The 24,523-nt window shown below is 44.3% G+C and overlaps 2 protein-coding genes and 1 long non-coding RNA gene across 4 annotated transcripts; 1 reads left to right on the forward strand and 2 right to left on the reverse strand.

Moving 5' to 3' along the window:
- Nucleotides 1–5,298: 5,298 nt before the first annotated feature.
- On the reverse strand, nucleotides 5,299–6,523 carry LOC134217399 (trypsin-1-like). The gene is made up of 3 exons (XM_062696146.1): nucleotides 6,216–6,523; nucleotides 5,847–6,148; nucleotides 5,299–5,781 (listed from the first exon to the last, which is right to left on the reverse strand). The coding sequence occupies exons 1-3, from the start codon at nucleotides 6,409–6,411 to the stop codon at nucleotides 5,350–5,352; spliced, it is 930 nt and encodes a 309-aa protein (XP_062552130.1). The 5' UTR covers nucleotides 6,412–6,523; the 3' UTR covers nucleotides 5,299–5,349.
- A 2,439-nt stretch (nucleotides 6,524–8,962) lies between these two features.
- LOC134217400 (uncharacterized) lies at nucleotides 8,963–9,951 on the forward strand. The gene is made up of 3 exons (XR_009981023.1): nucleotides 8,963–9,141; nucleotides 9,206–9,541; nucleotides 9,603–9,951. It is a non-coding gene; the product is annotated as an uncharacterized LOC134217400 (long non-coding RNA).
- An 8,932-nt stretch (nucleotides 9,952–18,883) lies between these two features.
- On the reverse strand, nucleotides 18,884–23,710 carry LOC134213207 (zinc finger protein 79-like). 2 transcript variants are annotated; one of them, XM_062691924.1, is made up of 3 exons: nucleotides 23,565–23,710; nucleotides 22,777–23,483; nucleotides 18,884–19,856 (listed from the first exon to the last, which is right to left on the reverse strand). In XM_062691924.1, exons 2-3 carry the CDS (start codon nucleotides 23,464–23,466, stop codon nucleotides 18,903–18,905), a joined length of 1,644 nt encoding a protein of 547 aa, XP_062547908.1. In that variant the 5' UTR covers nucleotides 23,467–23,483; nucleotides 23,565–23,710; the 3' UTR covers nucleotides 18,884–18,902. The 2 variants fall into 2 exon arrangements, with proteins under 2 accessions (XP_062547908.1, XP_062547909.1); XM_062691925.1 differs by having other exon boundaries at nucleotides 22,777–23,501; nucleotides 23,565–23,653.
- Between the last annotated feature and the right edge of the window lie 813 nt (nucleotides 23,711–24,523).

Below are 24,523 nucleotides of genomic sequence, written 5' to 3' on the forward strand. Positions count from 1 at the left end.
TGAAAGGAGGCTCGGGCCTCTTGAAAGGAGGCTGGAGCCTCTTGAAAGGAGGCTTCTGAGCCTCTTGAAGGAGGCTTCCAGGCCTCTTGAAAGGAGGCTTCTGAGCCTCTTGAAAGGAGGCTTCTGAGCCTCTTGAAAGGAGGCTTCTGAGCCTCTTGAAAGGAGGCTTCTGAGCCTCTTGAAAGGAGGCTTGGGCCTCTTGAAAGGAGGCTTCTGAGCCTCTTGAAAGGAGGCTTCTGAGCCTCTTGAAAGGAGGCTGTGAGCCTCTTGAAAGGAGGCCTGAGCCTCTTGAAAGGAGGCCTTGAGCCTCTTGAAAGGAGGCTTCCAGGCCTCTTGAAAGGAGGCTTCTGAGGCCTCTTGAAAGGAGGCTTCCAGGCCTCTTGAAAGGAGGCTCCAGAGCCTCTTGAAAGGAGGCTTCCGGGCCTCTTGAAAGGAGGCTTCAGGCCTCTTGAAAGGAGGCTTCTGAGCCTCTTGAAAGGAGGCTTCTGAGGCCTCTTGAAGGAGGCTTCCAGGCCTCTTGAAGGAGGCTTCCAGGCCTCTTGAAGGAGGCTTCCAGGCCTCTTGAAAGGAGGCTTCCAGGCCTCTTGAAAGAGGCTTCTGAGCCTCTTGAAAGGAGGCTCTGAGCCTCTTGAAAGGAGGCTTCTGAGCCTCTTGACAGGATGCTTCTGAGCCTCTTGAAGGAGGCTTCCAGGCCTCTTGAAAGGAGGCTTCCAGGCCTCTTGAAGGAGGCTTCCAGGCCTCTTGAAAGGAGGCTCTGAGCCTCTTGAAAGGAGGCTTCCGAGCCTCTTGAAAGGAGGCTTCCGAGCCTCTTGAAAGGAGGCTTCCGAGCCTCTTGAAAGGAGGCTTCCGAGCCTCTTGAAAGGAGGCTTCCGAGCCTCTTGAAAGAAGGCTTCCGAGCCTTATGAAAGTAGATTTCCAAGCCTCTTGAAAGGAGGGATTGAATTTATCATTTCATTATCATTTAGTATTCAGCCAATAACTCATTCCAGAGGCTGAATTCTTGAAAGGAGGCTTCCGAGCCTCTTGAAAGGAGGCTTCCGAGCCTCTTGAAAGGAGGCTTCCGAGCCTCTTGAAAGGAGGCTTCCGAGCCTCTTGAAAGGAGGCTTCCGAGCCTCTTGAAAGGAGGCTTCCGAGCCTCTTGAAAGGAGGCTTGAGACCTCTTGAAAGGAGGCTTCCTGAGGCCTCTTGAAAGGAGGCTTCCTGAGGCCTCTTGAAAGGAGGCTGAGGCCTCTTGAAGGAGGCTTCCAGGCCTCTTGAAAGGAGGCTTCTGAGCCTCTTGAAAGGAGGCTTCCAGGCCTCTTGAAAGGAGGCTCTGAGCCTCTTGAAAGGAGGCTTCTGAGCCTCTTGAAAGGAGGCTTCCAGGCCTCTTGAAAGGAGGCCTGAGCCTCTTGAAAGGAGGCTTGAGCCTCTTGAAAGGAGGCTTGAGCCTCTTGAAGGAGGCTTCCAGGCCTCTTGAAAGGAGGCTCTGAGCCTCTTGAAAGGAGGCTTCTGAGCCTCTTGAAAGGAGGCCTGAGCCTCTTGAAAGGAGGCCTGAGCCTCTTGAAAGGAGGCTTCTGAGCCTCTTGAAGGAGGCTTCTGAGGCCTCTTGAAAGGAGGCTTGAGGCCTCTTGAAAGGAGGCCTGAGGCCTCTTGAAAGGAGGCTTCTGAGCCTCTTGAAGGAGGCTTCCAGGCCTCTTGAAAGGAGGCTTGAGCCTCTTGAAGGAGGCTTCCAGGCCTCTTGAAAGGAGGCTTCTGAGCCTCTTGAAAGGAGGCTTCTGAGCCTCTTGAAGGAGGCTTCCAGGCCTCTTGAAAGGAGGCTTCCGGGCCTCTTGAAAGGAGGCCTGAGGCCTCTTGAAAGGAGGCTTCCAGGCCTCTTGAAAGGAGGCTGGGCCTCTTGAAAGGAGGCTTGAGCCTCTTGAAGGAGGCTCTGAGCCTCTTGAAAGGAGGCTTCCAGGCCTCTTGAAAGGAGGCTTCCAGGCCTCTTGAAGGAGGCCTGAGCCTCTTGACAGGATGCTTCTGAGGCCTCTTGAAAGGAGGCTGGAGCCTCTTGAAAGGAGGCCTGAGCCTCTTGAAAGGAGGCTTCCAGGCCTCTTGAAAGGAGGCTTCTGAGGCCTCTTGAAAGGAGGCTTCCAGGCCTCTTGAAAGGAGGCTTCTGAGCCTCTTGAAAGGAGGCTTGAGCCTCTTGAAAGGAGGCTTGAGCCTCTTGAAGGAGGCTTCTGAGGCCTCTTGAAAGGAGGCTCTGAGCCTCTTGAAAGGAGGCTTGAGCCTCTTGAAAGGAGGCTTCCTGAGCCTCTTGAAGGAGGCTTCCAGGCCTCTTGAAAGGAGGCCTGAGCCTCTTGAAAGGATGCTTCCAGGCCTCTTGAAAGGAGGCTGAGCCTCTTGAAAGGAGGCTTCTGAGCCTCTTGAAAGGAGGCTGAGGCCTCTTGAAAGGAGGCTCTGAGCCTCTTGAAAGGAGGCTTCTGAGCCTCTAGCAAGGGGGCTTGTGAGCCACTTGAGTGGGGGCCTGCGGTCCTCTTGAAAGGAGGCTTCCGAGCCTCTTGAAAGGAGGCTTCCGAGCCTCTTGAAAGGAGGCTTCCGAGCCTCTTGAAAGGAGGCTTCCGAGCCTCTTGAAAGGAGGCTTCCGAGCCTCTTGAAAGTAGATTTCCAAGCCTCTTGAAAGGAGGGATTGAATTTATCATTTCATTATCATTTAGTATTCAGCCAATAACTCATTCCAGAGGCTGAATTCCGAAAAGTTTTGAATGATGGACTTCTAGCGCTATTTTCCCTCTACAGATTTGCCTAAGGGTACATTGCTCTATGTCTAATATTTACAGTGTGAAAGACTAGCATTACTTAATATACTAAATGATAATAAGTGTTATCATCATTTAGTATATTAAAGACAGGAACACCGTCTTTGACCAGAGGTCGTACAGACTGAACACTTAACACCTAGTATTAGACAACGGACACATAACATCCAGTGGACCAGTGGAGAATTTTTCGATCACGAAAAGTTTCCTCTTTACCGGGGCGGGAATCGAACCCACACTCCATAGCACATGCGTCTAGACGGCCACGAAGCCCACAAATATGTAAATATTAAATACTGTAAATATTAAATGACACTAGCGTCTCATGCTGTAAATATGAGACATAGAGCACCCTTGGACAAAATTGTAGAGGGAAAATAGTGCTAGAAGTCCGCCGTACAACACTTTATGGAATTTCGCCTCTGGAATGAGTTATTGGCTGAATACTAAATGATAATGAAATTATAAGTTTAATCCCTGCTTGAAAGGACCCGAGCAGTATACATGTTTTACACAAATTACTGTTACACATATACAACAAAATTCAGTTATATATACTGCAACCAAATCGATGTGCTAGGGCAGGCTTCCGAGCCTTTTAAAAGGAAACTTCCAGGGCTCTTGGACCTTTTTCCTACAGCCCGTCATTCACCATGCTGGTTGTGGTAAGCAAGATTAGCTAGGTTTTGGTTTACTGATCGCCATGCATCTATATAATAAAAATGAAATGGTCTGTGTTCGTATCCGCATAACTCGAAAACGGCTAGATGGATTTTATTCATTCCTTCAGCAGCTACATTCGTTATAGTTTCCGACGGGTTTATATGATATTTCCTTAGTCGAAAATAATAAGTAAGGTTGAGTAAATCGTGAAAAACTAAAATAAAGATTCGTATGGGAAATTCGCATGGACAGTTCGCAACGAGCATTTTCGCCTACTATGCAGGACAACGTCTGCCGGGTCGACTAGTATTATATACAGCACAAAATTTTAGAATCAAAAATTAAACAATTTTCAAAAGTTTTTCATTAGGTTTTTATTTGAATTGTAATACATCCGCCATTACGAATTTTTGTCCGAGGTACCCCCTGGGGCCAGCGAAGGTACCCCAGGGGTACATGTACCCCACCCCCAGGTTGAGAACCGCTGTTCTATACCAAAAACATAGTAGAAGCATAGGTACTAAAACGCTATGTAGTCATTTAAATTATTGTGTCATTTAAATTATTTTGCCAAATTATGCTTCAACAAGCTTCAATTGGCCACAATTTATGCATCATGTTGTAGTGCATGTTTGGTTTCATCACCAACATCGGTTTGACACTTGTAGTACCGGTACTTTGGCTGTCAGGTCGAAGTAACCTAGATGTTAGTCAAGCGAACAGGAACGACATTAGCAATCTTATACTTTTGAATCAACTAATAACATCGTCACCTAGACAAGATTCAGCATGCAACACTTTAAATACATTTTAAAAAGCTTTCACTTGATGATGGACTTTAAAATTCATTGGTGGATTCCTGCGTCCTTAGGTTATCAAGGCATTAGTCTTGTAGAATTGAATCGTGGGTGCAGTGGCCTCTATTAAATTTTCTACATGTTATTCTGTCTCGTATCTTACCGTCTACCGAAGGTCATGAATTTATTTCCTGGTTCTCTAATGACTTATCTAAAATCAGCCTTCATTAAATTTCAATTAATTCGACTATCTATCATTTAGTCTAAAAAACCATCGACTCATGGAAATATCGAGATGTTGAATAGAAAATCCTTGGAAAGTTGTTTGAAGGGACCATCACAGTAACACAGACATATTTTTCAATATGGCATAATTTGCTTCCATAAATCGATATCGAGTCATAGAACATCGACTCATGGAGGTTTGACTGTAAAGCTTTTCGGTAAAACTATGTTGAACGAGAAAAGACAAAAATGCATTTTCGAGTAAAATAGAGCGTTCTAGTACAATTTTGTTGTACGTAAGGTAAAAATATGTGAAATATGAATTTTAAATTCGTTAGATAATTCATGGACATTTGTTCTTTTCAGTAAAGTGTTTACTTATTAATTCATGGAAGCTTTAGAAATCATCCAGATTTTTAGTCAAACATGTGCTCTTTTTTATGAGTAACGCTAGCGATGCCATAATATGATAAAGTGACATATGCGCCAAGAGACAATGTAATTATTTTCAATGTTTCCTCTGGGAAGCTCAAAGAAACCACACGTTAACCTAATTATCAACAAAATGGCGTACATGGTCATATACGGCAGACTAGGGCAGAGGTCATAATCGATTATTTCTGGTGAAGTCCATTGATGATACTCTTAATTTCTTTTTATTATCTTTTTCAATGACAATCAAATGAGTGAGTCGTAGAGAAATAATTTCAAATTCGCCTAATGAGTTAAGAAAGGGTATTTTGGACATTTCTGCTTTTGTCGAAAATGCACGATCAACTACTTAGGTTAAAACCAGTGTAAATTAAAGATCCAAACAGAACACAATGTAAAGTCTGAACTTTTGTTAACACTCAACTTTATTTTGGATAGTAAGAGAAATGTCATTATTCTCAAACAACAGAATTTTGCAAAATCCATTCGTTAAGATCAGACACACGGGTTCCCAACGATGGTAATCCCGCTACGCCACACGGAGTAGGATGCCACGTGATGATACCGACGAGAATGTTAACATTATTGATGACCTGTACCACCGGGCCACCTGCATCACCACTGCACGCCCCAATACCGCCGGTTACGGGTCCTAGACAAACTGTTTCGGTAGTGATCGGCAGAAACCCGCCAATCGTTAGCAAACATTCTTGGTTTGGGAAAATCGCCACACGTGTTTGCTGCAGCAATGATGGGGTGCTTGGAAGCAGGCTCAGCGAAGTGGATCCCCATCCAGCCAAACGTACTACACCCGATGGGATAGCATCGGGCGTGGGTAGAACGATCGGCTGAATGAAATTGGTGTAACCGAAAGGAGATTGCAGGCGAACCTAGGATAAAATAATATTTATAAACTATTGAGTTCAATGTGAAATATGTAATTTAAATTTCATACTATAGCAATGTCGCTAGAGCTTAATGATCCCGTGTAGTTCGGGTGAATATTAACTGTCAACACGTTGACGGTTTGCTCTGTCGCCTCGAACTGGTTTAACGCAAGTTTGCCTGCTTGCACTCGGAATCGACCACTGTTATTGTTGAAGAAGCATTGTCCAGCCGTTATAACGTGGAAATTGTTCAATATGCTTCCTCCACAAATATGACTGGTAATGAAAAGAAACGTCCGCTGAATTGAAACCACGTATGGATATTCTCCGGGTAGAGCATCGACCCCACCGACAATTCGGGAATCCTTTCCTTCAAAACAGATAAGTAAGTTCAATCATATATAGTTCATTAGGGGTATAAAATAAGGAAATCTTACCGAAACTGAAGGCTGATGCGGATGCCACGCATAGACACAGTAATGCAATTCTAATCATCTTGCAGGGCATGTGTTGACAGCTAAGCTCTCCGAATTGAACTGGAATTAATTCATAGGCACGACTATCGAAATAATCTATCTTAGCTTTGGTGGAAACTGTCTTATCAATACTATCACTACCCGAAGGATGGTTCATCAGTGGATACCACAACAAGCTGGAGGCGATTTAGATAACATTTTGAGCTGTTTTCTGTCAATATCAATCCATGTTTGCAGTTGATGATGAGGTAATGAGTTTGTTATCGTGTGCACTCAAAATTTGAAGAATGCCTGAACGAGATTTGGGGTGTTACAGTCGACCCTTCAAGAGTACGTTGCACGTGAATTGATTGATCTAACGACATTAACTTGCAATTATGTCGATAATTATTGATTAACTTCTTCTACTGTTGCGAACTGCGAGATTCATAAGCTGTGTTATCATTTGAACATTCGTATACCATGTGGTAAACACGAGTACCCTACGGCCAAGAAATGTTGAGTTTAATTTCCACTAGTGCACTGTAAAACATAGGGGTCATACATAATAACGTAATAACTATTTAAGGACTAGGGGGGTAAGGGTTTGCCGATTTTCTAAGTTAAATCCCTACTTGTTCTAGAAAAAAAATATTAGAGAGGAACGTGGAATAATGTGTGTACCGCCCAATACTAAAAACTTACGGAGGTAAGTCAGCAAGCGATGATGAAGATGTGGCAGTGCAACAGATAAAAGATAAGACTTCGAAAAATATTGGAGGTTAATATATTTTTAATTTGGTGATTTTTGGCCGTGAGTCGGTTCATCAGAAATGAGTCAGTCTCGTCTAAAAAGGACTTATCAGCGCGCTTATCAAAGATCACAGAATATTGCATAAAAGTACAAAATTAAATATTAATGACTTTGCAAGATAAAAAATTAAACTCGTATTCCTAGCTGAGGTTTTATTTCAGAAACATTCATCCAAACGAAATTATAGCAATCCTTTGTACTTACTAGAAAATCCACGATGCAGCTATTTAAACCATAGATAGGGGAGATATATATAAAATGCGCCGGATGGGTAAAATGCGCCACCACATTTTCTTGGTTGTTAACCCACATAACTTGGACTAAAAATTTTGCCTCTTTCCGATGCAATTTCGGTGTTTACATCAATAATGCTTTTGCTTTAGATAAAAAAACACAGTTTCTCCTTATTATATCAGTCTAAAACATTGACTACCTCAAAGTATAAGACAGACACTAATCTTATGCAAAAGATGTTTTGATTATCATTTTTATGTGGCACACAGGCTTGTAAAATGTCATCTGCATGTCATTTGACTAATTTGTTCATAACTTTCTTCAGAAGCCAAATTTACTTCATAATCTTAGATGTACTCATAACGCTTGAGTAGGGCTATATTTTTGTCCAAGGGTACATTACTCTAAATATAACATCTGAGGCTGGAAAGTCAAAACTCTCCAAAATGTCACGTGTCATTTGACATAATGTCATTTGAATGACATTTTGCCTCCCACGCCTCAGATTACATATTTACAACAATGTCTTGTTAGACAAAGTTGTAGGCACATTTAAGCGCTATAAGTTCGCCATACCTCAGGAGCTAATAGCTAACTCCTGAAAAAAGTTCTGGGAAAAATATGCAAATGAATGCAAATGACATTTTACAACACTGGTGGCACATATTGTCCAGCGTCGTTCATTTTGAATGTAAATACAAACGCGGGCAGCAGGGACTATGTCTAAGGGCTTGACGATCCCTCCCCAGGACATCTGCGAGTTGTGGGGCTTGCCTAGGATGTGGTGGGGTTTGACAGTGGGCCCTGTTAAATTCCTATAAAAAGCTGCATGCATCCGCAAGTAGGCCCCACCAAAGCGACCGTGTGCCGCTCAAAGCGCACAAGCCCAAGTCCTGGTGTTAGGTGGGACGCTAAACAGCCCTGACACGACGGCCCTCCGACGAGACAGGAGGTTTGCGCAGGCCCAATAAGCCGCCTGTAAAACCACAAATTACGAACGAAATAATACGACTCGATATAATCGGCAAAGACCTTGGCGACGAATAAAGGATCACGATTGGAAACATGGAACATGGAACTGCAAGTCGTTAGGTTTCGCAGGTTGCGACAGGATGATCTACGATGAATTACATCCCCGAAACTTCGACGTCGTGGCGCTGCAGGAGATTTGCTTGACAGGACAGAAAGTGTGAAAAAGCGGGCATCGAGTGGCTACCTTCTACCAAAGCTGTGGAACCGTCTTCATAGTGCTGGGTAAGGCCGATGCCCACGTAGCGTTTTTTCAACGCTGAGTGTACGCGGCGTCAAAAAGACGCGGATGTGCACCGGGAAAAAGCGGTAACGCAGCGTCGCCGCGTCGATGCACACCTGCGTTATTTGAACACTGCGTTGTTACAGTTTAGTTTAGTGAGGTAATATTTAACATCAGTACGCACGTCGAAACACATTATAGTACTCGAAAAGAGAACAAAAATTGTAATCATCAAAAAACGGTAGTCCTACGTCGAACGTCAACTGCCAACTCAAATGCACCCCTTGATCAACGAACGAGCTATGTCGACAATGACGATTCGCATCCGTCAATGATAACGGGCGAGAAAACGTAAAGAAAGAAACCTGTCAACCCATTACATCACCACCACTACAATAACCACGTCAGAGGCAGAAAACTAAAGCACCGTCGTATCGCACATTTGAGTCGTTCGTTATCCGCAGGCCAGATGGATCGTGCCCATGATTGTGCGTGATAGTGCCAGTGTTAAACCCACGTTCTTGGGGGCCAGTGGAAAAGGGCACGCCGACGCCATTGAAAAATCCTCCTGGCAACTATTTGCAGCGTTTCCGAATCGGAACAATCAGGTAAAGCGCGCTATTTTCCTGCAACTGGATTAATTGAAATACAACTGTGTATTTTCCCCACCAGCTTGATTGGGATTGATTGGGACACATGGCCCACTACCTCCGGATTCGTACTGAAAATAAGTGGCCTCGCACCTCTGGTATCACGGATAGAGACGCATGCGACACTTTCCCGCTGACGACCGCACTATAGCCTGCAACGAAACGGGCATTGGCAACTTGTCAGTGGAACTACATATTCAGGCAATAGATATCCGAACCTCAAAATTATTATCCCTTCAGTGCCAGTAGCATCGTGCACTCGGCGAATAACGGGTTTCCGCATCAATCCGAACCGGTTGGTCAAAAAGGTCGGCGTCAGTGTCTAATTGACTGTGAGACGGAAAAATACCCTGAAAGGGTAAGTTACTATTAAATGTGCCGAATAGATGGAGATATCTGACGTGCGTGCAACTCCACAGGGTGTTTTTTAGATAGCTGCAGTCCGGATTCGATTAGCGGTGAGGCTCTGCCAGAAGCGGACCGTAACGAGGCAGTGATCTCCACGAGAGCAGGAAGGCTGAAACCGGGACAGTCCGGGAAGCGTGGCATCGACGGGCGGTCATTCGGTCCTGCGTTTGTGAAAGGAGCCCAACGAGACCAGACGGGAATTCGAGGCTTGTTCTCGCGCCACGACCACGCGCGGCGAGCGAAAGGCGGACGGACTCTTAAGATAAAAAAAATGTTATCTTGGTTCAAGGAACCACCATTTGCCAGGGAAAGCATAGGGACATAAAATGTGCGTTTCAATACACTGATGTTAAGCTAAAATCATGTTTTCTCACTTATTTGCGCCATCTTCCCTTGGGGTTAGTTATGTATTCCGTTGTTTGTAGTACTCTGCTCTACCGAGTCGGGAATTCACAACAGCGTGTACGTGGCGTTGAAAACACGCTACGTGGGCATCGAGCCTAAGATGCGCCATCGTGTGATTGGGCTGGGAACCGGCTTCATAGTGCTGGGTAAGATGCGTCGGCGTGTGATTGGGTGGCAGCCAATCAACGCAAGGATGTGCAAGTTGAGGATTAAAGGCCGTTTCTTCAGCTATAGCATCATCAACGTGCACTGCCCACACGAAGAGAGACCCGACGACGAGAAAGAAGCGTTCTACGCACAGCTGGAGCAGACATACGATGGATGCCCACTGCGGGACGTCAAAATCGCCATCGGTGACATGAACGCCCAGGTAGGAAGGGAGAAAATGTATAGACCGGTCATCGGACCGGATAATCTGCACACCGTATCGAATGACAAAGGCCAACGATGCCTAAACTTCGCTGCCGCGGAATGGTAGTCCGAAGCACCTTCATTCCCCACAAAAATATCCACAAGGCCACATGGAGATCACCTAACCAAGAAACGGAAAACCAAATCATCTCCGACATCACGAACGTCCGCACTTGCCGCATTAAGAATATTGAATCCGACCACTACCTCGTTGCAGTATGCCTGCGCTCAAAACCCTCGACGGTGTACAACACGCGTCGAAGTCAAGACAAGACGCCGCGGCTTAACATTGGGCGACTACAAAACGCTAGACTAGTCCAAGAATACGCGCAGCAGCTGGAAGTAGCACTCCCAACGGAAGAGCAGCTAGGCGCAGCATCTCTTGAAGATGGCTGGAGAGGTATTCGATCCGCCATTGGTTGCACGACAACCGCTGCACTTGGTACGGTGCCCCCGGATCAGAGAAACAACTGGTATGACGGCGAATGTGAGCAGTTAGTAGAAGAGAAGAATGCAGCATGTGCGAGATTGCTGCAACACCGCACGAGGGCGAACGAGGCACGATATAAACGGGCGCGGAACAGACAAAACTCGATTTTCCGGAGGAAGAAGCGCCAGCAGGAAGATCGAGACCGTGAAGAGACGGAGCAACTGTACCGAGGTAATAACACACAAAAGTTCTATGAGAAGTTAAACTGTTCACGTAAGGGCCACGTACCACAGCCTGATATGTGTAACATAAACGGGAACCTTATTTCGAACAAGCGTGAGGTGATCCAAAGGTGGCGGCATTACTATGAAGAACACCTGAATGGCGATGTGGTAGACGAAGATGGCGGTATGGTGATGGACCTGGGAGCACGCGCGCAGAACATAATTTTACCGGCTCCTGATCTACAGAAAATCCAGGAGAAAATTGGCCGGCTGAAGAACAACAAAGCCCCTGGGGTTGACCAACTATCAGGAGAGCTATTTAAACATGGTGGTGAGCCACTGGCTAGAGCGCTGCACTGGGTCATTACCAAGATTTGGGAGAAGGAAGTGGATGGAAGGTGTCGTGTGACCCATCTACAAAAAGGGCGATAAGCTGAATTGTAGCAACTACCGCGCAATCACATTGCTGAACGCCGCCTACAAGGGACTCTCCCAAATTTTATGCCATCGACTAGCACCAATTGCAAGGGAGTTCGTGGGGCAAAACCAGGCGGGTTTTATGGGTGACCGCTCTACCACGGACCAGGGGTTCGCCATTCGCCAAGTACTGCAGAAATACTGCGAATACAACGTGCCCACACATCATCTATTCATCGACTTCAAAGCCGCATATGATACAATCGATCGGGACTAAGGATCCTATATTAAGAGATGTGCGAATACTTTTCCAGACGATTTAGCAACGCTGTTACTTGCACGAACACGGATTTCCGGATGAACTGACAAGGTTGATCAAAGCGACGATGGATCGGGTGATGTGCGTAGTTCGAGTTTCAGGGGCATTCTCGAGTCCCTTCGAACCGCGCAGAGGGTTACGGCTGTCGGTGTACAATGCTTACCTACTCAAATATACACACCTTGGTATGCATCTGGCAACACGAAGCGTTTTGCCGACTCAAAGCGCGGGAGAAAGAAGTTTTTACATTCCAATCGCAGTGCTTGTCGAAACAAGTTATATTTTCAATCCGTTAATAAAGTTTTATACAAAAAGTATTCTCGCGTGTGCTTATTCTTTTTGTACCGAATTCCTTACGCTGAATTTCGCTGTGTGGTGTCCCCAGTCCGCCCGTCAGGTTATTGGCCCAGCGAAACGGTGCAAAGAAAGAAGTGAAGATCATTTTTTGTTCGAAACAGCTCGTCGTGTTGCTGTTTGTGTGCCCGCGAAAGGCTCGTGTCTCGAGTAGCAAAAACGTTTTGAAAAGTTCGTCCGCGTGTGGAAGTATTGTGAAAAATGGGTGAAGCAAAGTTCGCCATTCCGAAATTAAACGGAACGAACTGGCAGACGTGGAAGATTCGTCTGGAAAGTTTGCTTTCACGAGAGGATCTATGGCATGTTATTGCCGAAGAAATCCCGGAGGAGGATGACATCGACGATGAGTGGAAACGCGAAGATCGTAAAGCGAAAGCTACATTAGTGCTGTTGCTGGAGGACAACCAGCTACCGTTGGTAAAGAACTGTGTGCATGCTCGGGAAGCATTTAATGCGCTTAAGGCTTACCATCAGAAAACTTCGCGTTCCGTTCGAGTGTCCTTGCTAAAGAAACTGTGTGCTACCAATCTTCCAGAAAAGGGTGATCTCGAAAAGCACCTTCTGGAGATTGATGAATTGTTCGATCGTTTAAGTGCCGCGGGAACGGAGCTAGACAGTGACACTAAAGTGTGTATGCTCCTTCGTAGTTTGCCTCCATCTTTTGATGGTTTAGTGACGGCGCTAGACAGTCGGTCTGATGACGACATATCGCTTGACATGGTGAAATCAAAACTAGCAGATGAATATCACCGACGTTTGGAACGTGATGCTTCCACAGTGAAGGTGGAAAGGGCGATGAAATCGGCAACGAATAGCCAGAGAAGTGATCCGCGCGTATGCCATTTTTGCAACAAATCGGGGCATATTAAACGTAATTGCCGTAAATTCTTGTCGTCGCGCAATGAAAGCGAAAACGTTCCACTGAGAGCCGGGAAAGGCAACGGTGCGAAAGCAAAAGCAGTGCAAGGTGAAGGCAATAGTGTCGCGTTCGGTGCCGGTAATGAAACCGAGAGTGCCGCGTCACGTTCGTGGGTGATTGACAGTGGAGCAAGTGCCCACATGACAAACGATAGATCTTTCTTCGAATCGTTGCGCGAGTTCGATGGCGGTATGATAACGTTGGCTGATGGGAAGAAGACAGCCATTCGCGGCGAAGGTCCTGGTGTGCTGTTCGCGATTGACGGTGACAATAAAGTGAAGAAGATTGAATTCAGCTGCGTCAAGTTTGTGCCTGGACTAGCGACCAGTTTAATTTCGGTCGGGAAGCTTATTGAGAAGAAGCTAGAAGTGCAGTTCAATGGCAGAGGTTGCCAAATCATAAATGCTGACGGATCAGTGGTTGCAACAGGAAGTCGAAGTGGCGGATTGTACAATCTGCGGCTGGCGGAGCGTTCGTTGGCTGCATCTGCAGGATGCCACCGGGAAGACTGCCAACATCAATGGCACCGGCGCCTCGGGCACCGTGATTGGTCTGCCATCGAACGAATAAATAAGGAACAGCTTGCTACAGGTATGAGAATGAGTGATTGTGGCTTGAGAATTGTGTGCGAGTGTTGTTTGGAGGGAAAATCATCCCGATTCCCTTTCCCCGAAATTGTTGAGCGGAAGGCAACTCAGGTGCTTGATATCGTCCACACGGACCTTTGTGGACCGATGTCGAATGTTACACCAAGCGGAAACAGGTATGTTATGAACTTAGTAGATGACTACAGTAGATTTACCGTTACGTATCTGCTGAAAAACAAGTGGGAGGCTACTGGGTCTATTAAAGCATACGTGCGCTGGGTGGAGAATCATTTCGGGAGGAAGCCACGCATCATCCGTTCAGATGGCGGTGGCGAATTTGACAACAAGGAGTTACGCAAGTTCTACGAAACCGAGGGAATCCAGCCACAGTTCAGCACACCATACACTCCGCAGCAGAACGGAGTGGCCGAGCGGAAGAACAGGAGCCTTTCAGAAATGGCCACATGTATGCTGATTGATGCAGGACTAGAGAAGCGCTTCTGGGGAGAAGCGATACGTACGGCAACGTATTTGCAAAACAGGTTGCCGTCCAGATCAGTGAAAAAGACTCCTTTCGAATTGTGGTGGGGGCGCAAACCAGACTTGGAACATTTGCGCATTTTCGGCAGCGAAGCTTATGTTCATGTACCATCTGTCAAGAGAACCAAGTTGGACAGCAAGGCGAGGAAGCTAACCTTTGTTGGCTACTCAATGGAGCACAAGGGATACAGGTTTTTGGACCGTGAAACCGATCAGATCACCATCAGCCGTGATGCGAGGTTCATCGAACTCAATAACGGGTCGTCGTCGGTTGAGATACCAATGAATGAGCCGAAGCCGACTGGAAAGAAGAAAGTCCCGGAGAAAACCGACTTCGAGAAACAAGTGGTTCAACGGGAAGATGAAGATGAAATCAGATTGCTGCCGTTCGTCGAGAAGAAGGAAGAAAGTACAGCTAGTAGCAATGACGAGTTCGAGGATGCGGAAGAAGGTGTATCAACCGGTACACGTCGGAAGGTTCGTTCAACAAGGGGCGTCATGCCGAAGTATTTCGAAGATTTTGTCGTTGATTACGCAATGGGAACTGCGGCTTGCGCCGTAGAAGAGCCAGCGGATTACCGAGAAGCGATGCAGATGAAAGAGTGGCGGAATGCCATGAAGGACGAGCTAGCATCTCATGCCAAGAACGGAACATGGGGTCTCGTACCAGCACCACCGAACAAGAAAATCATTGGTTCCAGGTGGGTGTTTAAAATTAAACGTGACGAGAACAACCGAATAGTGAAGCATAAAGCCAGGATTGTCGCACAGGGGTTCACCCAGTCATTCGGTGACGATTTTGATGAGGTGTTTGCACCAGTTGTGAGCCATGCGACATTGCGAACATTTCTAGTGGTGGCAGCTAAGCAGAAGCTTATCGTACGTCATCTGGACGTCAAAACGGCGTACCTGTATGGTACTCTAGATGAGGAAGTTTACATGCGACAGCCACCGGGTTACTGTGCAAAAGGTGAAGAGAAACTAGTGTGTAGACTAAAACGCAGCATTTACGGGCTACGCCAGTCAGCTAGATGCTGGAACAGAAGGTTACACGAAGCTTTGGTGAAACGGGAGTTTGTTCAGTCTACAACAGATCCTTGCTTGTATGTGCAAAAGGAAACAAGAATGGCATCAGAACATATCTTCTTGTTTATGTGGATGATTTTCTTCTCGGATCGCAGAGTGAGGAGGAGATGCGTTTGATTTGCGAAAGTCTAAGCGAAGAGTTCGAGATTACCTGTCTTGGCAACGTCCGACATTTTCTGGGTATGGAAGTTGTAAAAGAGAACAGCGGTGTTTACAGTATCAGCCTTTCGAACTACATCAGTAACCTCATTGCGAAGCACGGAATGAGTGAGGCGAAGACAGCAAAATCGCCTATGGACGTCGGTTATCTGAAGCAGAAGAGTGATGAAAAGTTGTTTGATGATGGGACCAAATACCGCAGCCTAGTTGGAGGACTGTTATACCTAGCAGTCAACACGAGACCGGACATAGCAGCTTGTACGGCAATTTTGGGACGGAAAGTGAGTGCACCATGTGAATCGGATTGGACAGCTGCAAGAAGAGTGTTAAGATACCTCAAAGGGACGAAGGATTATCGGTTGCGATTGGGAAGAAATCTTGATGAACCGTTGGCCGGCTATGCAGACGCCGACTGGGCAGGAGACATGGACAGCAGACGTTCGACTACAGGTTTTGTTCTTTCGTTCGGCGGAGGAATTGTTTCGTGGACTAGCCGCCGACAAGCTAGTGTCACTCTGTCGAGTATGGAGGCTGAGTATGTGGCGTTAAGCGAGACATGTCAAGAGACTTTATGGATGAGGAAGTTGCTCGGTGACTTCGGTGAAGCTCCGGGTGCACCGACAACGCTGAAGGAGGACAACCAAAGCTGTTTGGCCTTCGTAAGGTCGGAAAGATCGAACCGTCGCTCGAAGCACATCGATACAAGGGAGCGGTTCATTCAAGAGCTCTGTGATCGGAAGGAAGTTGCCTTGGAGTACTGCTCTACTGATGAGATGCTTGCGGATCTTCTTACGAAGCCCCTAGGACCGTTGAAGCATCAAAAGTTCTGTAACATGCTGGGATTCCAGATGAAGAAGTGAGAAGCCTGCGCATTGAGGAGGAGTGTCGGTGTACAATGCTTACCTACTCAAATATACACACCTTGGTATGCATCTGGCAACACAAAGCGTTTTGCCGACTCAAAGCGCGGGAGAAAGAAGTTTTTACATTCCAATCGCAGTGCTTGTCGAAACAAGTTATATTTTCAATCCGTTAATAAAGTTTTATACAAAAAGTATTCTCGCGTGTGCTTATTCTTTTTGTACCGAATTCCTTACGCTGAATTTCGCTGTGTGGTGTCCCCAGTCCGCCCGTCAACGGCAAGGTGATGCTCTTTCGTGTCTGCTATTTAACATCGCTTTGGAAGGGTTAATACGAAGAGCAGGGATTAACACGAGTGGTACAATTTCCAATAAGCCGCCCAGTTATTTGGTTTCGCCGACGACATAGATATTATGGCACGTAACTTTGAGAAGATGGAGGAAGCCTACATCAGACTGAAAAGGGAAGCTAAGCGGATTGGACTAGTTTTTTTTTTTTTTCAATAAAGAAATAATAAAAAAAAGGATCGGACTGGTCAGGACATCAACACGTCGAAGACGAAGTACATGATAGGAAGAGGTTCAAGAGAAGGCAATGTGAACCACCCACCGCGAGTTTGCATCGGTGGTTACGAAATCGAGGTGGTAGAAGAATTTGGAGTTTTCTAGGAAAACTAGGAGTTTTCGAAAGGAAAGTGCTGCGTACCATCTATAGTGGGGTGCAGATGGCGGACGGTACCTGGAGCCATCCATCGTTCACACCGCGAAAATCGAACGACTGTGGTGGGCCGGGCACGTAGCCAGAATGTCGGACAGTAACCCGGTTAAAATAGTTCTCGACAACGGTCCGACGGGCACAAAAAGGCGAGGTTTACAGCGGGCAAGGTGGATCGATCAGGTGGAAGATGACTTCCGGACCCTCCGTAGACTGTGTGGTTGGCGACGTGTAGCAATGGACCGAGCCGGATGGAGAAGACTCTTATATACCGCACAGGCCACTTCGGCCTTAGTCTGAATAAATAAATAATAGGTGTCTCGGTTAGACTACTTATCATACATTGCCAGGCGTCCTGGAAAACGTCCCGCATTCCATGATGTATATGAAAAGTCTGGAAATTCAATGGAAAGTGGTGGTGAGGTGCATATCTCACAAACTATTTTTTTTTATAGTTTCTATTCGGGCGATCCAACTGGCTTATAATGGACTTTATATGACAGCATTCGACTCCAAAATTGAAAAAAAAACAGCGAACAGTAGAGGGCTCTGAAACACAATGGAATGCGGAGCTCGTCAGCAATATTGAACATGAAGCCCATTTATCATTCTGCTCTGGCGATGATGTTATTGTAAATAGTGAACTCAGAAAGTAAGTCTACTGCCCAAGATAACACAGAGACCCTTCAGGTGCTGCACTCGGGTAAGGCTACGTCCAGAATGGATATAGTCGAAGATCAGCTTGTTCTAATAGTGGTATGGAATTGATTTCGACACTATTATATCAATCAATCAATCCGACATCAATCCACAAAGTTGCGCTTCATATTTTAAAGCTCTGAACAGTCCATGTCACATTTTATTATTTTGTAAATTTTTGTGGCATCTTGATAAAATAAGACGAAATTGGCAGGAAGCAATAGCGAGTCATCGTTTATAAAATAGAAAAAAAGCCGTGTACCAAGGTTACTGCACATTCCGAGCTGTTTCAGAATATTTCCAATGAGTCTTTATTATAGAGACTTACAGCGCTAGGCTGGCTCATCTCTTTTTATTCTTCTTTCCAAATATGTTGGGTACATACCTGCATAGATGTGAAATCATAAGAATTGTTCAACGACATGTAGCCTCCAGTCTATCCCAGATTTTTCGATTAGTGAGTACAGCGATAATATTTCTCTTTAGTTTAGTACCTCTATTCGCGTAAGGTTTTGATGATTGAATTTTTAGTAAATTCAACTACTGCCAAATATAAATTACCCCACATTCCCTTATCTGCTGACGGCGTCTAATAGAGTTGCAGTTGGCTTTTATGATCACAATTCATGAAAGTACCTACATTACATACATATTTTTACTATTCCAATTGTAAAGAATCTTATCAAACAGTAGCTTGCATATGTAATGTCAACATATATCACATGCAATAAGCATTGCATTGCACCCTCGCTTACCGCATTAAAAACACACCGACAAAGTTCATAGCCTATCAGTGTACTGTCTGTGCTAGAAATGAATCGAACAATCGTCATTCTTCTCCTTGGAGTTTCAGTACTAACGTTATCATCAGCGCGAAGCTCGCGAGTACGGCGGCAGGACATGGAAGGAATGAAACCCTGGGCCGAATGGGGGACCAAGTGGGGCAAAGAAGGTGAGATTAGTCGAATAGCTCGAAATTAATCTATCGAGTTGCATTATTTTTCATGACAGGTGTGACCACTATCATCATCCCGGCCGGTCAAGAAGCTGTTACTATCTGGTCCAATGGCGGAGGAGGAAGCGGGGGAGAGTCGGAGGGTGGAGAAGCCTCAACATCCTGAAAATATCGACTATTTAGGGGAATTCGAAAAAGAAATAAAAATAAAGTGTAAATCGAATCCGTATTTTATTGATCAAAAATATACGTCGGTTGTGGATTCATCAGGCTTGGATTCAGCACGGAAGGAGTAGGCATAGTGTAACACATATCATAGCTTCCACCAACGTCCAAATGTTGCTGCTGGTAGTGATGCGCTGGGATGGCAGAATTCGAGGGATATTGATAGAGGTCCGAGGTATAGAGATTGCCCGATGTGCCGGCCGGTGGCATCTGCATGGATGACGGTGATGACGAATGGTGATGATTAGGTGGTATGTGATGTGACGCTGTTAAGGCCGGTTGGGGATGTGATGGCACGTACGTTGGCATGTACGGTAGGTTGTAACCAGAGTGATTCTCTATCAGCGATGTAGTAACGGACAATTCGGAGCTAGCGGTACTATCTAGAGAAGCATTCTCATCCACGTCGATTGATGGCTCCAGCACCTCTTCCACAGTTTCCGGTATCACAGGTTCTACCGGTTTCGGTCGATGCTTTGCTTTGATGTGTCTCAGTAGAGCCGGAGATTGAGTAAATTTCCCATCACATTCTTTACAACTGTATGGTCTGTCACCACTATGAACTCGTCGGTGGGCAATTAAATTCGAGCTGTTCGAGAAAACCTTCCCACAATCCTGACAACGATGTCGCTTAATGCCAATATGAACGGTTTTAACATGGTTGTTCAGATAAGACTGCTTTTGGAAGGCTTTATGGTCATCGCAAAGTTGACACATGTAACTTTTGACGACGTTGTGTGTCTCCGAGTGATTTTTGAGTTCCTGAGATGTTCGGAAGGCTCGGTCACACAGCGTGCAGAGAAAGTTTCGTTCCTCCGAGTGAGTTTTTCTATGCGCATGAAGGTTGCTGGAAGTCCTAAAGAGCTTACTGCAGATCTCGCACTGGAACCTCCGCTCGTTGTTGTGTACTCGCAGATGTAGCTGCAAGTTTCCTGATTGGGCAAAACGACGATTACAAACCTTGAAAGATGTACAAATAAAAACCCTGATTAATCCGGTATGTGTGTGTATGGGTAAGACGCGCGGCTACAAAGCAAGACCATGCTGAGGGTGGCTGGGTTCGATTCCCGGTGCCGGTCTAGAATATTGGATTGGAAATTGTCTCGACTTCCCTGGGCATAAAAGTATCATCGTGTTAGCCTCATGATATACGAATGCAAAATTGGCTTAGAAACCTCGCAGTTAATAACTGTGGAAGTGCTTAATGAACACTAAGCTGCGAGGCGGCTCTGTCCCAGTGTGGGGATGTAATGCCAATAAGAAGAAGAAGTGTGTATGTGTACAAAAATGTGAGACACGTTTTTGGGTACTTATAAGTTATAGGATTATCCGATTTGCTCGCAACAAGTTGCATTTTTATCGTATTTTTTACCATAACACACGTTTTTTCACACGGATTTAGAATATATAAAAAGCTTATTTTGGCAAAAATGTAAAATATGCAGTTTCTCAAGCAAATGGTTCAATTAGGTTATTATCATTTAACAAATTTATCTCATGTCAGTATATAGCACATAAAGTACCAATTTTCATCATTGTCTAGTTTAGTAAAACCTGAAGTAAAACCTATCCAATCAATTTCTAAAATGTGAAATATTAAAACTGCCGTCAGTGAAAACATTTCAATGACAGTTACCTATCAAATATGTGGCCCTAGGAAGTATTTTGAATTTCTTTTTCTAAACATCGGCGGAATAAATTATAATCAACACTGATTCACTCCCTTCCACCATTTTCAGTGTACTTAAAAGATTTTTTTTCGCTGAATTCAGTCATGTTTTCGGATTTTTTGTAACACGTCCAGTTTTTGAGAAAAACGGGTTTTAATTCACAAAACTACGTATTCTCATGAAAATTTGGTTTCTCTGTTCTGTAAAGCTGACTCACTTATAAAATAAAGTTTGAATGGTGTACAATAACAATAGGCCTTTTTAAATGCATGTGGGTTGTTGGGTTTCATTTGGCACGTTCATTTGTTGTGAAAAACGGAATTTAATTCACAAAAGTACGTCTTTTCATAGAAGTTTGGTTTCTCTCCTCTGCAAAGCTAAATTTCGGCTCATCACTTTGAGAATAGAACAAGAATTTGGTAGAATAGGCCTGGTAGAATACATGAGGGTTGTTGGTTTTTTTTCGGCACTTTCATTTGTTGTGCAAATCGGAATTTATTTCACAAAAGTACGTATTTTTGTAGAAATTTGGTTTCCTTCCTTTGCAAAGCTGAATTTCGGCTCCTCACTTCAAGAATAAAGTTTGAATTTTGTAGAAGGGGCCTTGCTGAAGGCATGTGAATTGTTGAATTTTATTTGACACGTTAATTTAATGTTAAAAATGGAATTTAATTCCCAAAAGTACGTATTTTTATGGAAATTTGGCTTCTCTCCTCTGTAAAGCTAAATGTTGACTCCTCACTTTGAGAATAAAGTTTGAATTTTGTAGAATAGGCCTTGTAGAATTCATGTGGGTTGTTGGATGTTATTTGACACGTTCATTTTTTGTGAAAAACGAAATTAAATTCACAAAAGTACGTATTTTTATGGAAATTTGGTTTCTCTCCTCCGTAAAGCTGAATTTCAGCTCCTTACTTTGAGAATAAAGTTTGAATTTTGTAGATTGGGCCTTGCAGTCTTCTGTAAAGCTGAATTTCCAAATTTTTTCACAGTAAATGTACATGCCAAATAAAAACCAATAACCCACATGCATTCTACAAGGCCCATTCTACAAAATTCAAACTTTATTCTAAAAGTGATGAACCGAAATTCAGCGTTAAACGGGGATTTCATAAACCAAATTTCTATGAAAATACGTACTTTTGTGTATTTAAATCCGTTTATCTCAAAAACTGGACGTGTTACAGAAAATCTGAATTGTATCTGAATTCAGCGTAAAAAAATCTATTGAGTACATTGAAAATTGTTGAAGGGAGCGAAAAAAAGCTCAATTTTGTTGGCTAGTGTTATCAATGTTTCTCATTTGGCAGGTTATACTGGCTTCCACAATTCACTTCACTCCTAGAGTCGTAAAACATGAAGAAAACTAAAAGTTACAAATTTTTCAGAAATATTCACTATGATAAAAATCTTTTTAAAAATGTTGTGATGTGCTGAAAATATCTGGTAAAGTATAAAGCCTTATCGATGTGCATATTCAAAGCATGTGAAAAAATTAATTAGGAATACTGCAGACAACAATCTCATTCTATGGTATTTGACAGATATTTTCTATAATTAGCTACTAAGGACCTCTATTGGCCTCCGCAGCTATTTTCTCCTTTTTTTTAATGGCTCTACCTACATTCTAAATGGAACTGCTTTTCACCATAGTGTTCAATTTGCATTTCCACAGTTATTGATTGAAAGCTTTTCTAGGCATGCCATTGCATTAATAAGTAATCTTGTGTGGCAAGCACAATGGATGTACAATTTATAGGGATTGAATAATGTTTCCCACCTGAAAACATTCTAGACCGGACCGAGAATCTAGCTCACCGTTTCCGGATTGACAATCCTACTCTACGCTTTTGCTGCCTAGTCTAATAGGAAACCATCCGCAGCAATACATTTTACACTTTTCAAATTACCTAGGGGTAATGACGGCTTTGGCAGGTTTTGTTCTATTATTGGCAGGGGGGTTTTTTATGACTGATTATGCTCAAATTTGGCCCAAACATTCTTTGCATATCAAAGAATATTGTGGCCAAATTTCATAAAATTCGGTCGACAAAAACCCCCCTGCCAAAGCCGTCTGTTCCCCTATATCTTTCGCATACTGTGGCTATGCTAAATATGCAAATCGAGTTTGCAAACATTGTGATTAATGTCATTGTCGGGTGGTCAATTCCCTATGACTGAACAGAGTTCTGCTACTAATCGGGACGTACCTGGCATGCAAAAGGTTTTTCTCCAGTATGAATCCTCTGATGTGCTTGCAAATATCCGCTGTAGTTGAAAGTTTTCCCACACGTTGGACAGCGTTCTGGTTCCTTCAAAATTGTCCCTTTTTTCGCACCTTTTTGATTCGACTTTTTAGAAGGCTTTTTCTCTCGGAATATATTCACCTGTCTGCCTTCTTCCTTCAGCTTGGCCCTGTGCTTCACCAATAACTCATCCAGTTGAGCTCGCTTTTTCATGGGTTCCACTTTCTTGACGTTTCGCTGTATTTTTGAGTCATGGGGAGTGTCGTCAGGCTTACGACCCGGAAATACTTCTGCGCTTTTATCCTCGATCTGTACATCTTCACCGAAAATTTCACTCATCGCTGCATAAATCTCATCATCCTTTGCCACTTTACAAGCGGGCGACTCTGCCCGTTGGTGACCTTCTTGTCCGCGCATATAGCTCCGCAGCTTCTGATCGGATGTTTCGCATCGATTTCGGAACTCAAACGCCATGCCAAGCTTGTAGAAACAATCGTTGCAAATCGCAGCCGGAAGGCCATCTTTCTCGTAAATTTCAACCGATGCACACCTCGTTATCATCTCCGAAGGACGGATGGAAAAATTGACCGCAAAGAGGTTCACCAACGAGCCCGGTTGTAGCTGCTGCAAACACAGGCGACAGATTTCGTCCATCTCGAACGAGGTTTATGCTGATTAATAAAGGTTTGCTTTAGAGTTTTTTTTTTAGTAATATGGGAGTAATAGACACATATTTACTGAAAGGTACCTACCTAAAAAATAAATTTTGAAACTTGTAAGAACTGCTAGAGAAGCTGATAAACTTTTATCGGGAGGCCCCGCATAAGGCGAAAACCAAAATAATAAACACAGAATGTAAACACAGAGCTTGCTGACGCTTAATCATCCTCTTTTAAACGCTTTCATCGGGATACGCTTCGGAAGCGTCAGTGACAGGCGTACGGGGCCTTTGGGTTCTGATGGGGCGTCACCGGCGTCACGAGGAGTCGTGATCATAAGTAGCATAAGTAGCCAATGGCTTATGTGCACATAATGTGTAATGGCTTCTAATAGCCTATTATGATAAGAATATAATGATAAAGAGTATTATTTTTTGAAAACTTGGTGAATTGTCCAACGCAAAGGGGGGGGAGGGGTGTATACTAAGATCTATTCAGATTAGGCCATTTATTAAATTAATTATCGAGTTAAATATTAGAAAGTAAATTGAATGTATGGGGATTGACATCAAGTTACTCTTTATTAAGGCTATTAAGCTGATTAAAACTTGTCCACGTGATATATCTACCCATCCCCTAATCAGCAAGTCCGATCGAAACAAAAATGAATATTTGGCAAGGTATGTAATTGATTTGAACTAAGACGAGCTCGGTGGTCTAGTGGCTACCGCTTCTGCATTATAAGTAGGAGGTCGTGGGTTCAATTCCAGGCTCGTCCCTTTCCTACTTTGTAGAGTCCTATAAGAAGAGTAACGTCATGTGCCACGTTTGACAGGTCTCCTGCTCGTTTGGAACGCGCATTTGTATGGAACTGACAGACGATTCTGTTCCAATTCTGACACTTGACGACACTGTTATTATAGTCACTGTACTACTTTGTATTTCTATCTTAGTTCTTTATGTGTTTCACGTTATACCAAAACGATTCCTACTGTTATAACCTTCGACACAATCCCAAAACCTCCCGTGGCACCTATGAGAGGTCGTGTAGA

Source organism: Armigeres subalbatus, chromosome 2 (genome assembly GCF_024139115.2).
Source record: "Armigeres subalbatus isolate Guangzhou_Male chromosome 2, GZ_Asu_2, whole genome shotgun sequence".
Taxonomy (NCBI): domain Eukaryota; kingdom Metazoa; phylum Arthropoda; class Insecta; order Diptera; family Culicidae; genus Armigeres; species Armigeres subalbatus.

Excerpts from the sequence above, each read along its gene's own strand:
- LOC134217399 (XM_062696146.1), bottom strand. The coding sequence starts at position 6,411 with ATGAACCATCCTTCGGGTAGTGATAGTATTGATAAGACAGTTTCCACC. Across the intron at positions 6,149-6,215 it reads CGCATCAGCCTTCAGTTTCG|GAAAGGATTCCCGAATTGTC; the intron begins GTAAGATTTCCT and ends TCTGTTTTGAAG. Across the intron at positions 5,782-5,846 it reads GCTCTAGCGACATTGCTATA|GTTCGCCTGCAATCTCCTTT; the intron begins GTATGAAATTTA and ends ATTTTATCCTAG.
- LOC134213207 (XM_062691924.1), bottom strand. The coding sequence starts at position 23,466 with ATGGACGAAATCTGTCGCCTGTGTTTGCAGCAGCTACAACCGGGCTCG. Across the intron at positions 19,857-22,776 it reads AAAAACCTTTTGCATGCCAG|GTTTGTAATCGTCGTTTTGC; the intron begins GTACGTCCCGAT and ends ACATCTTTCAAG.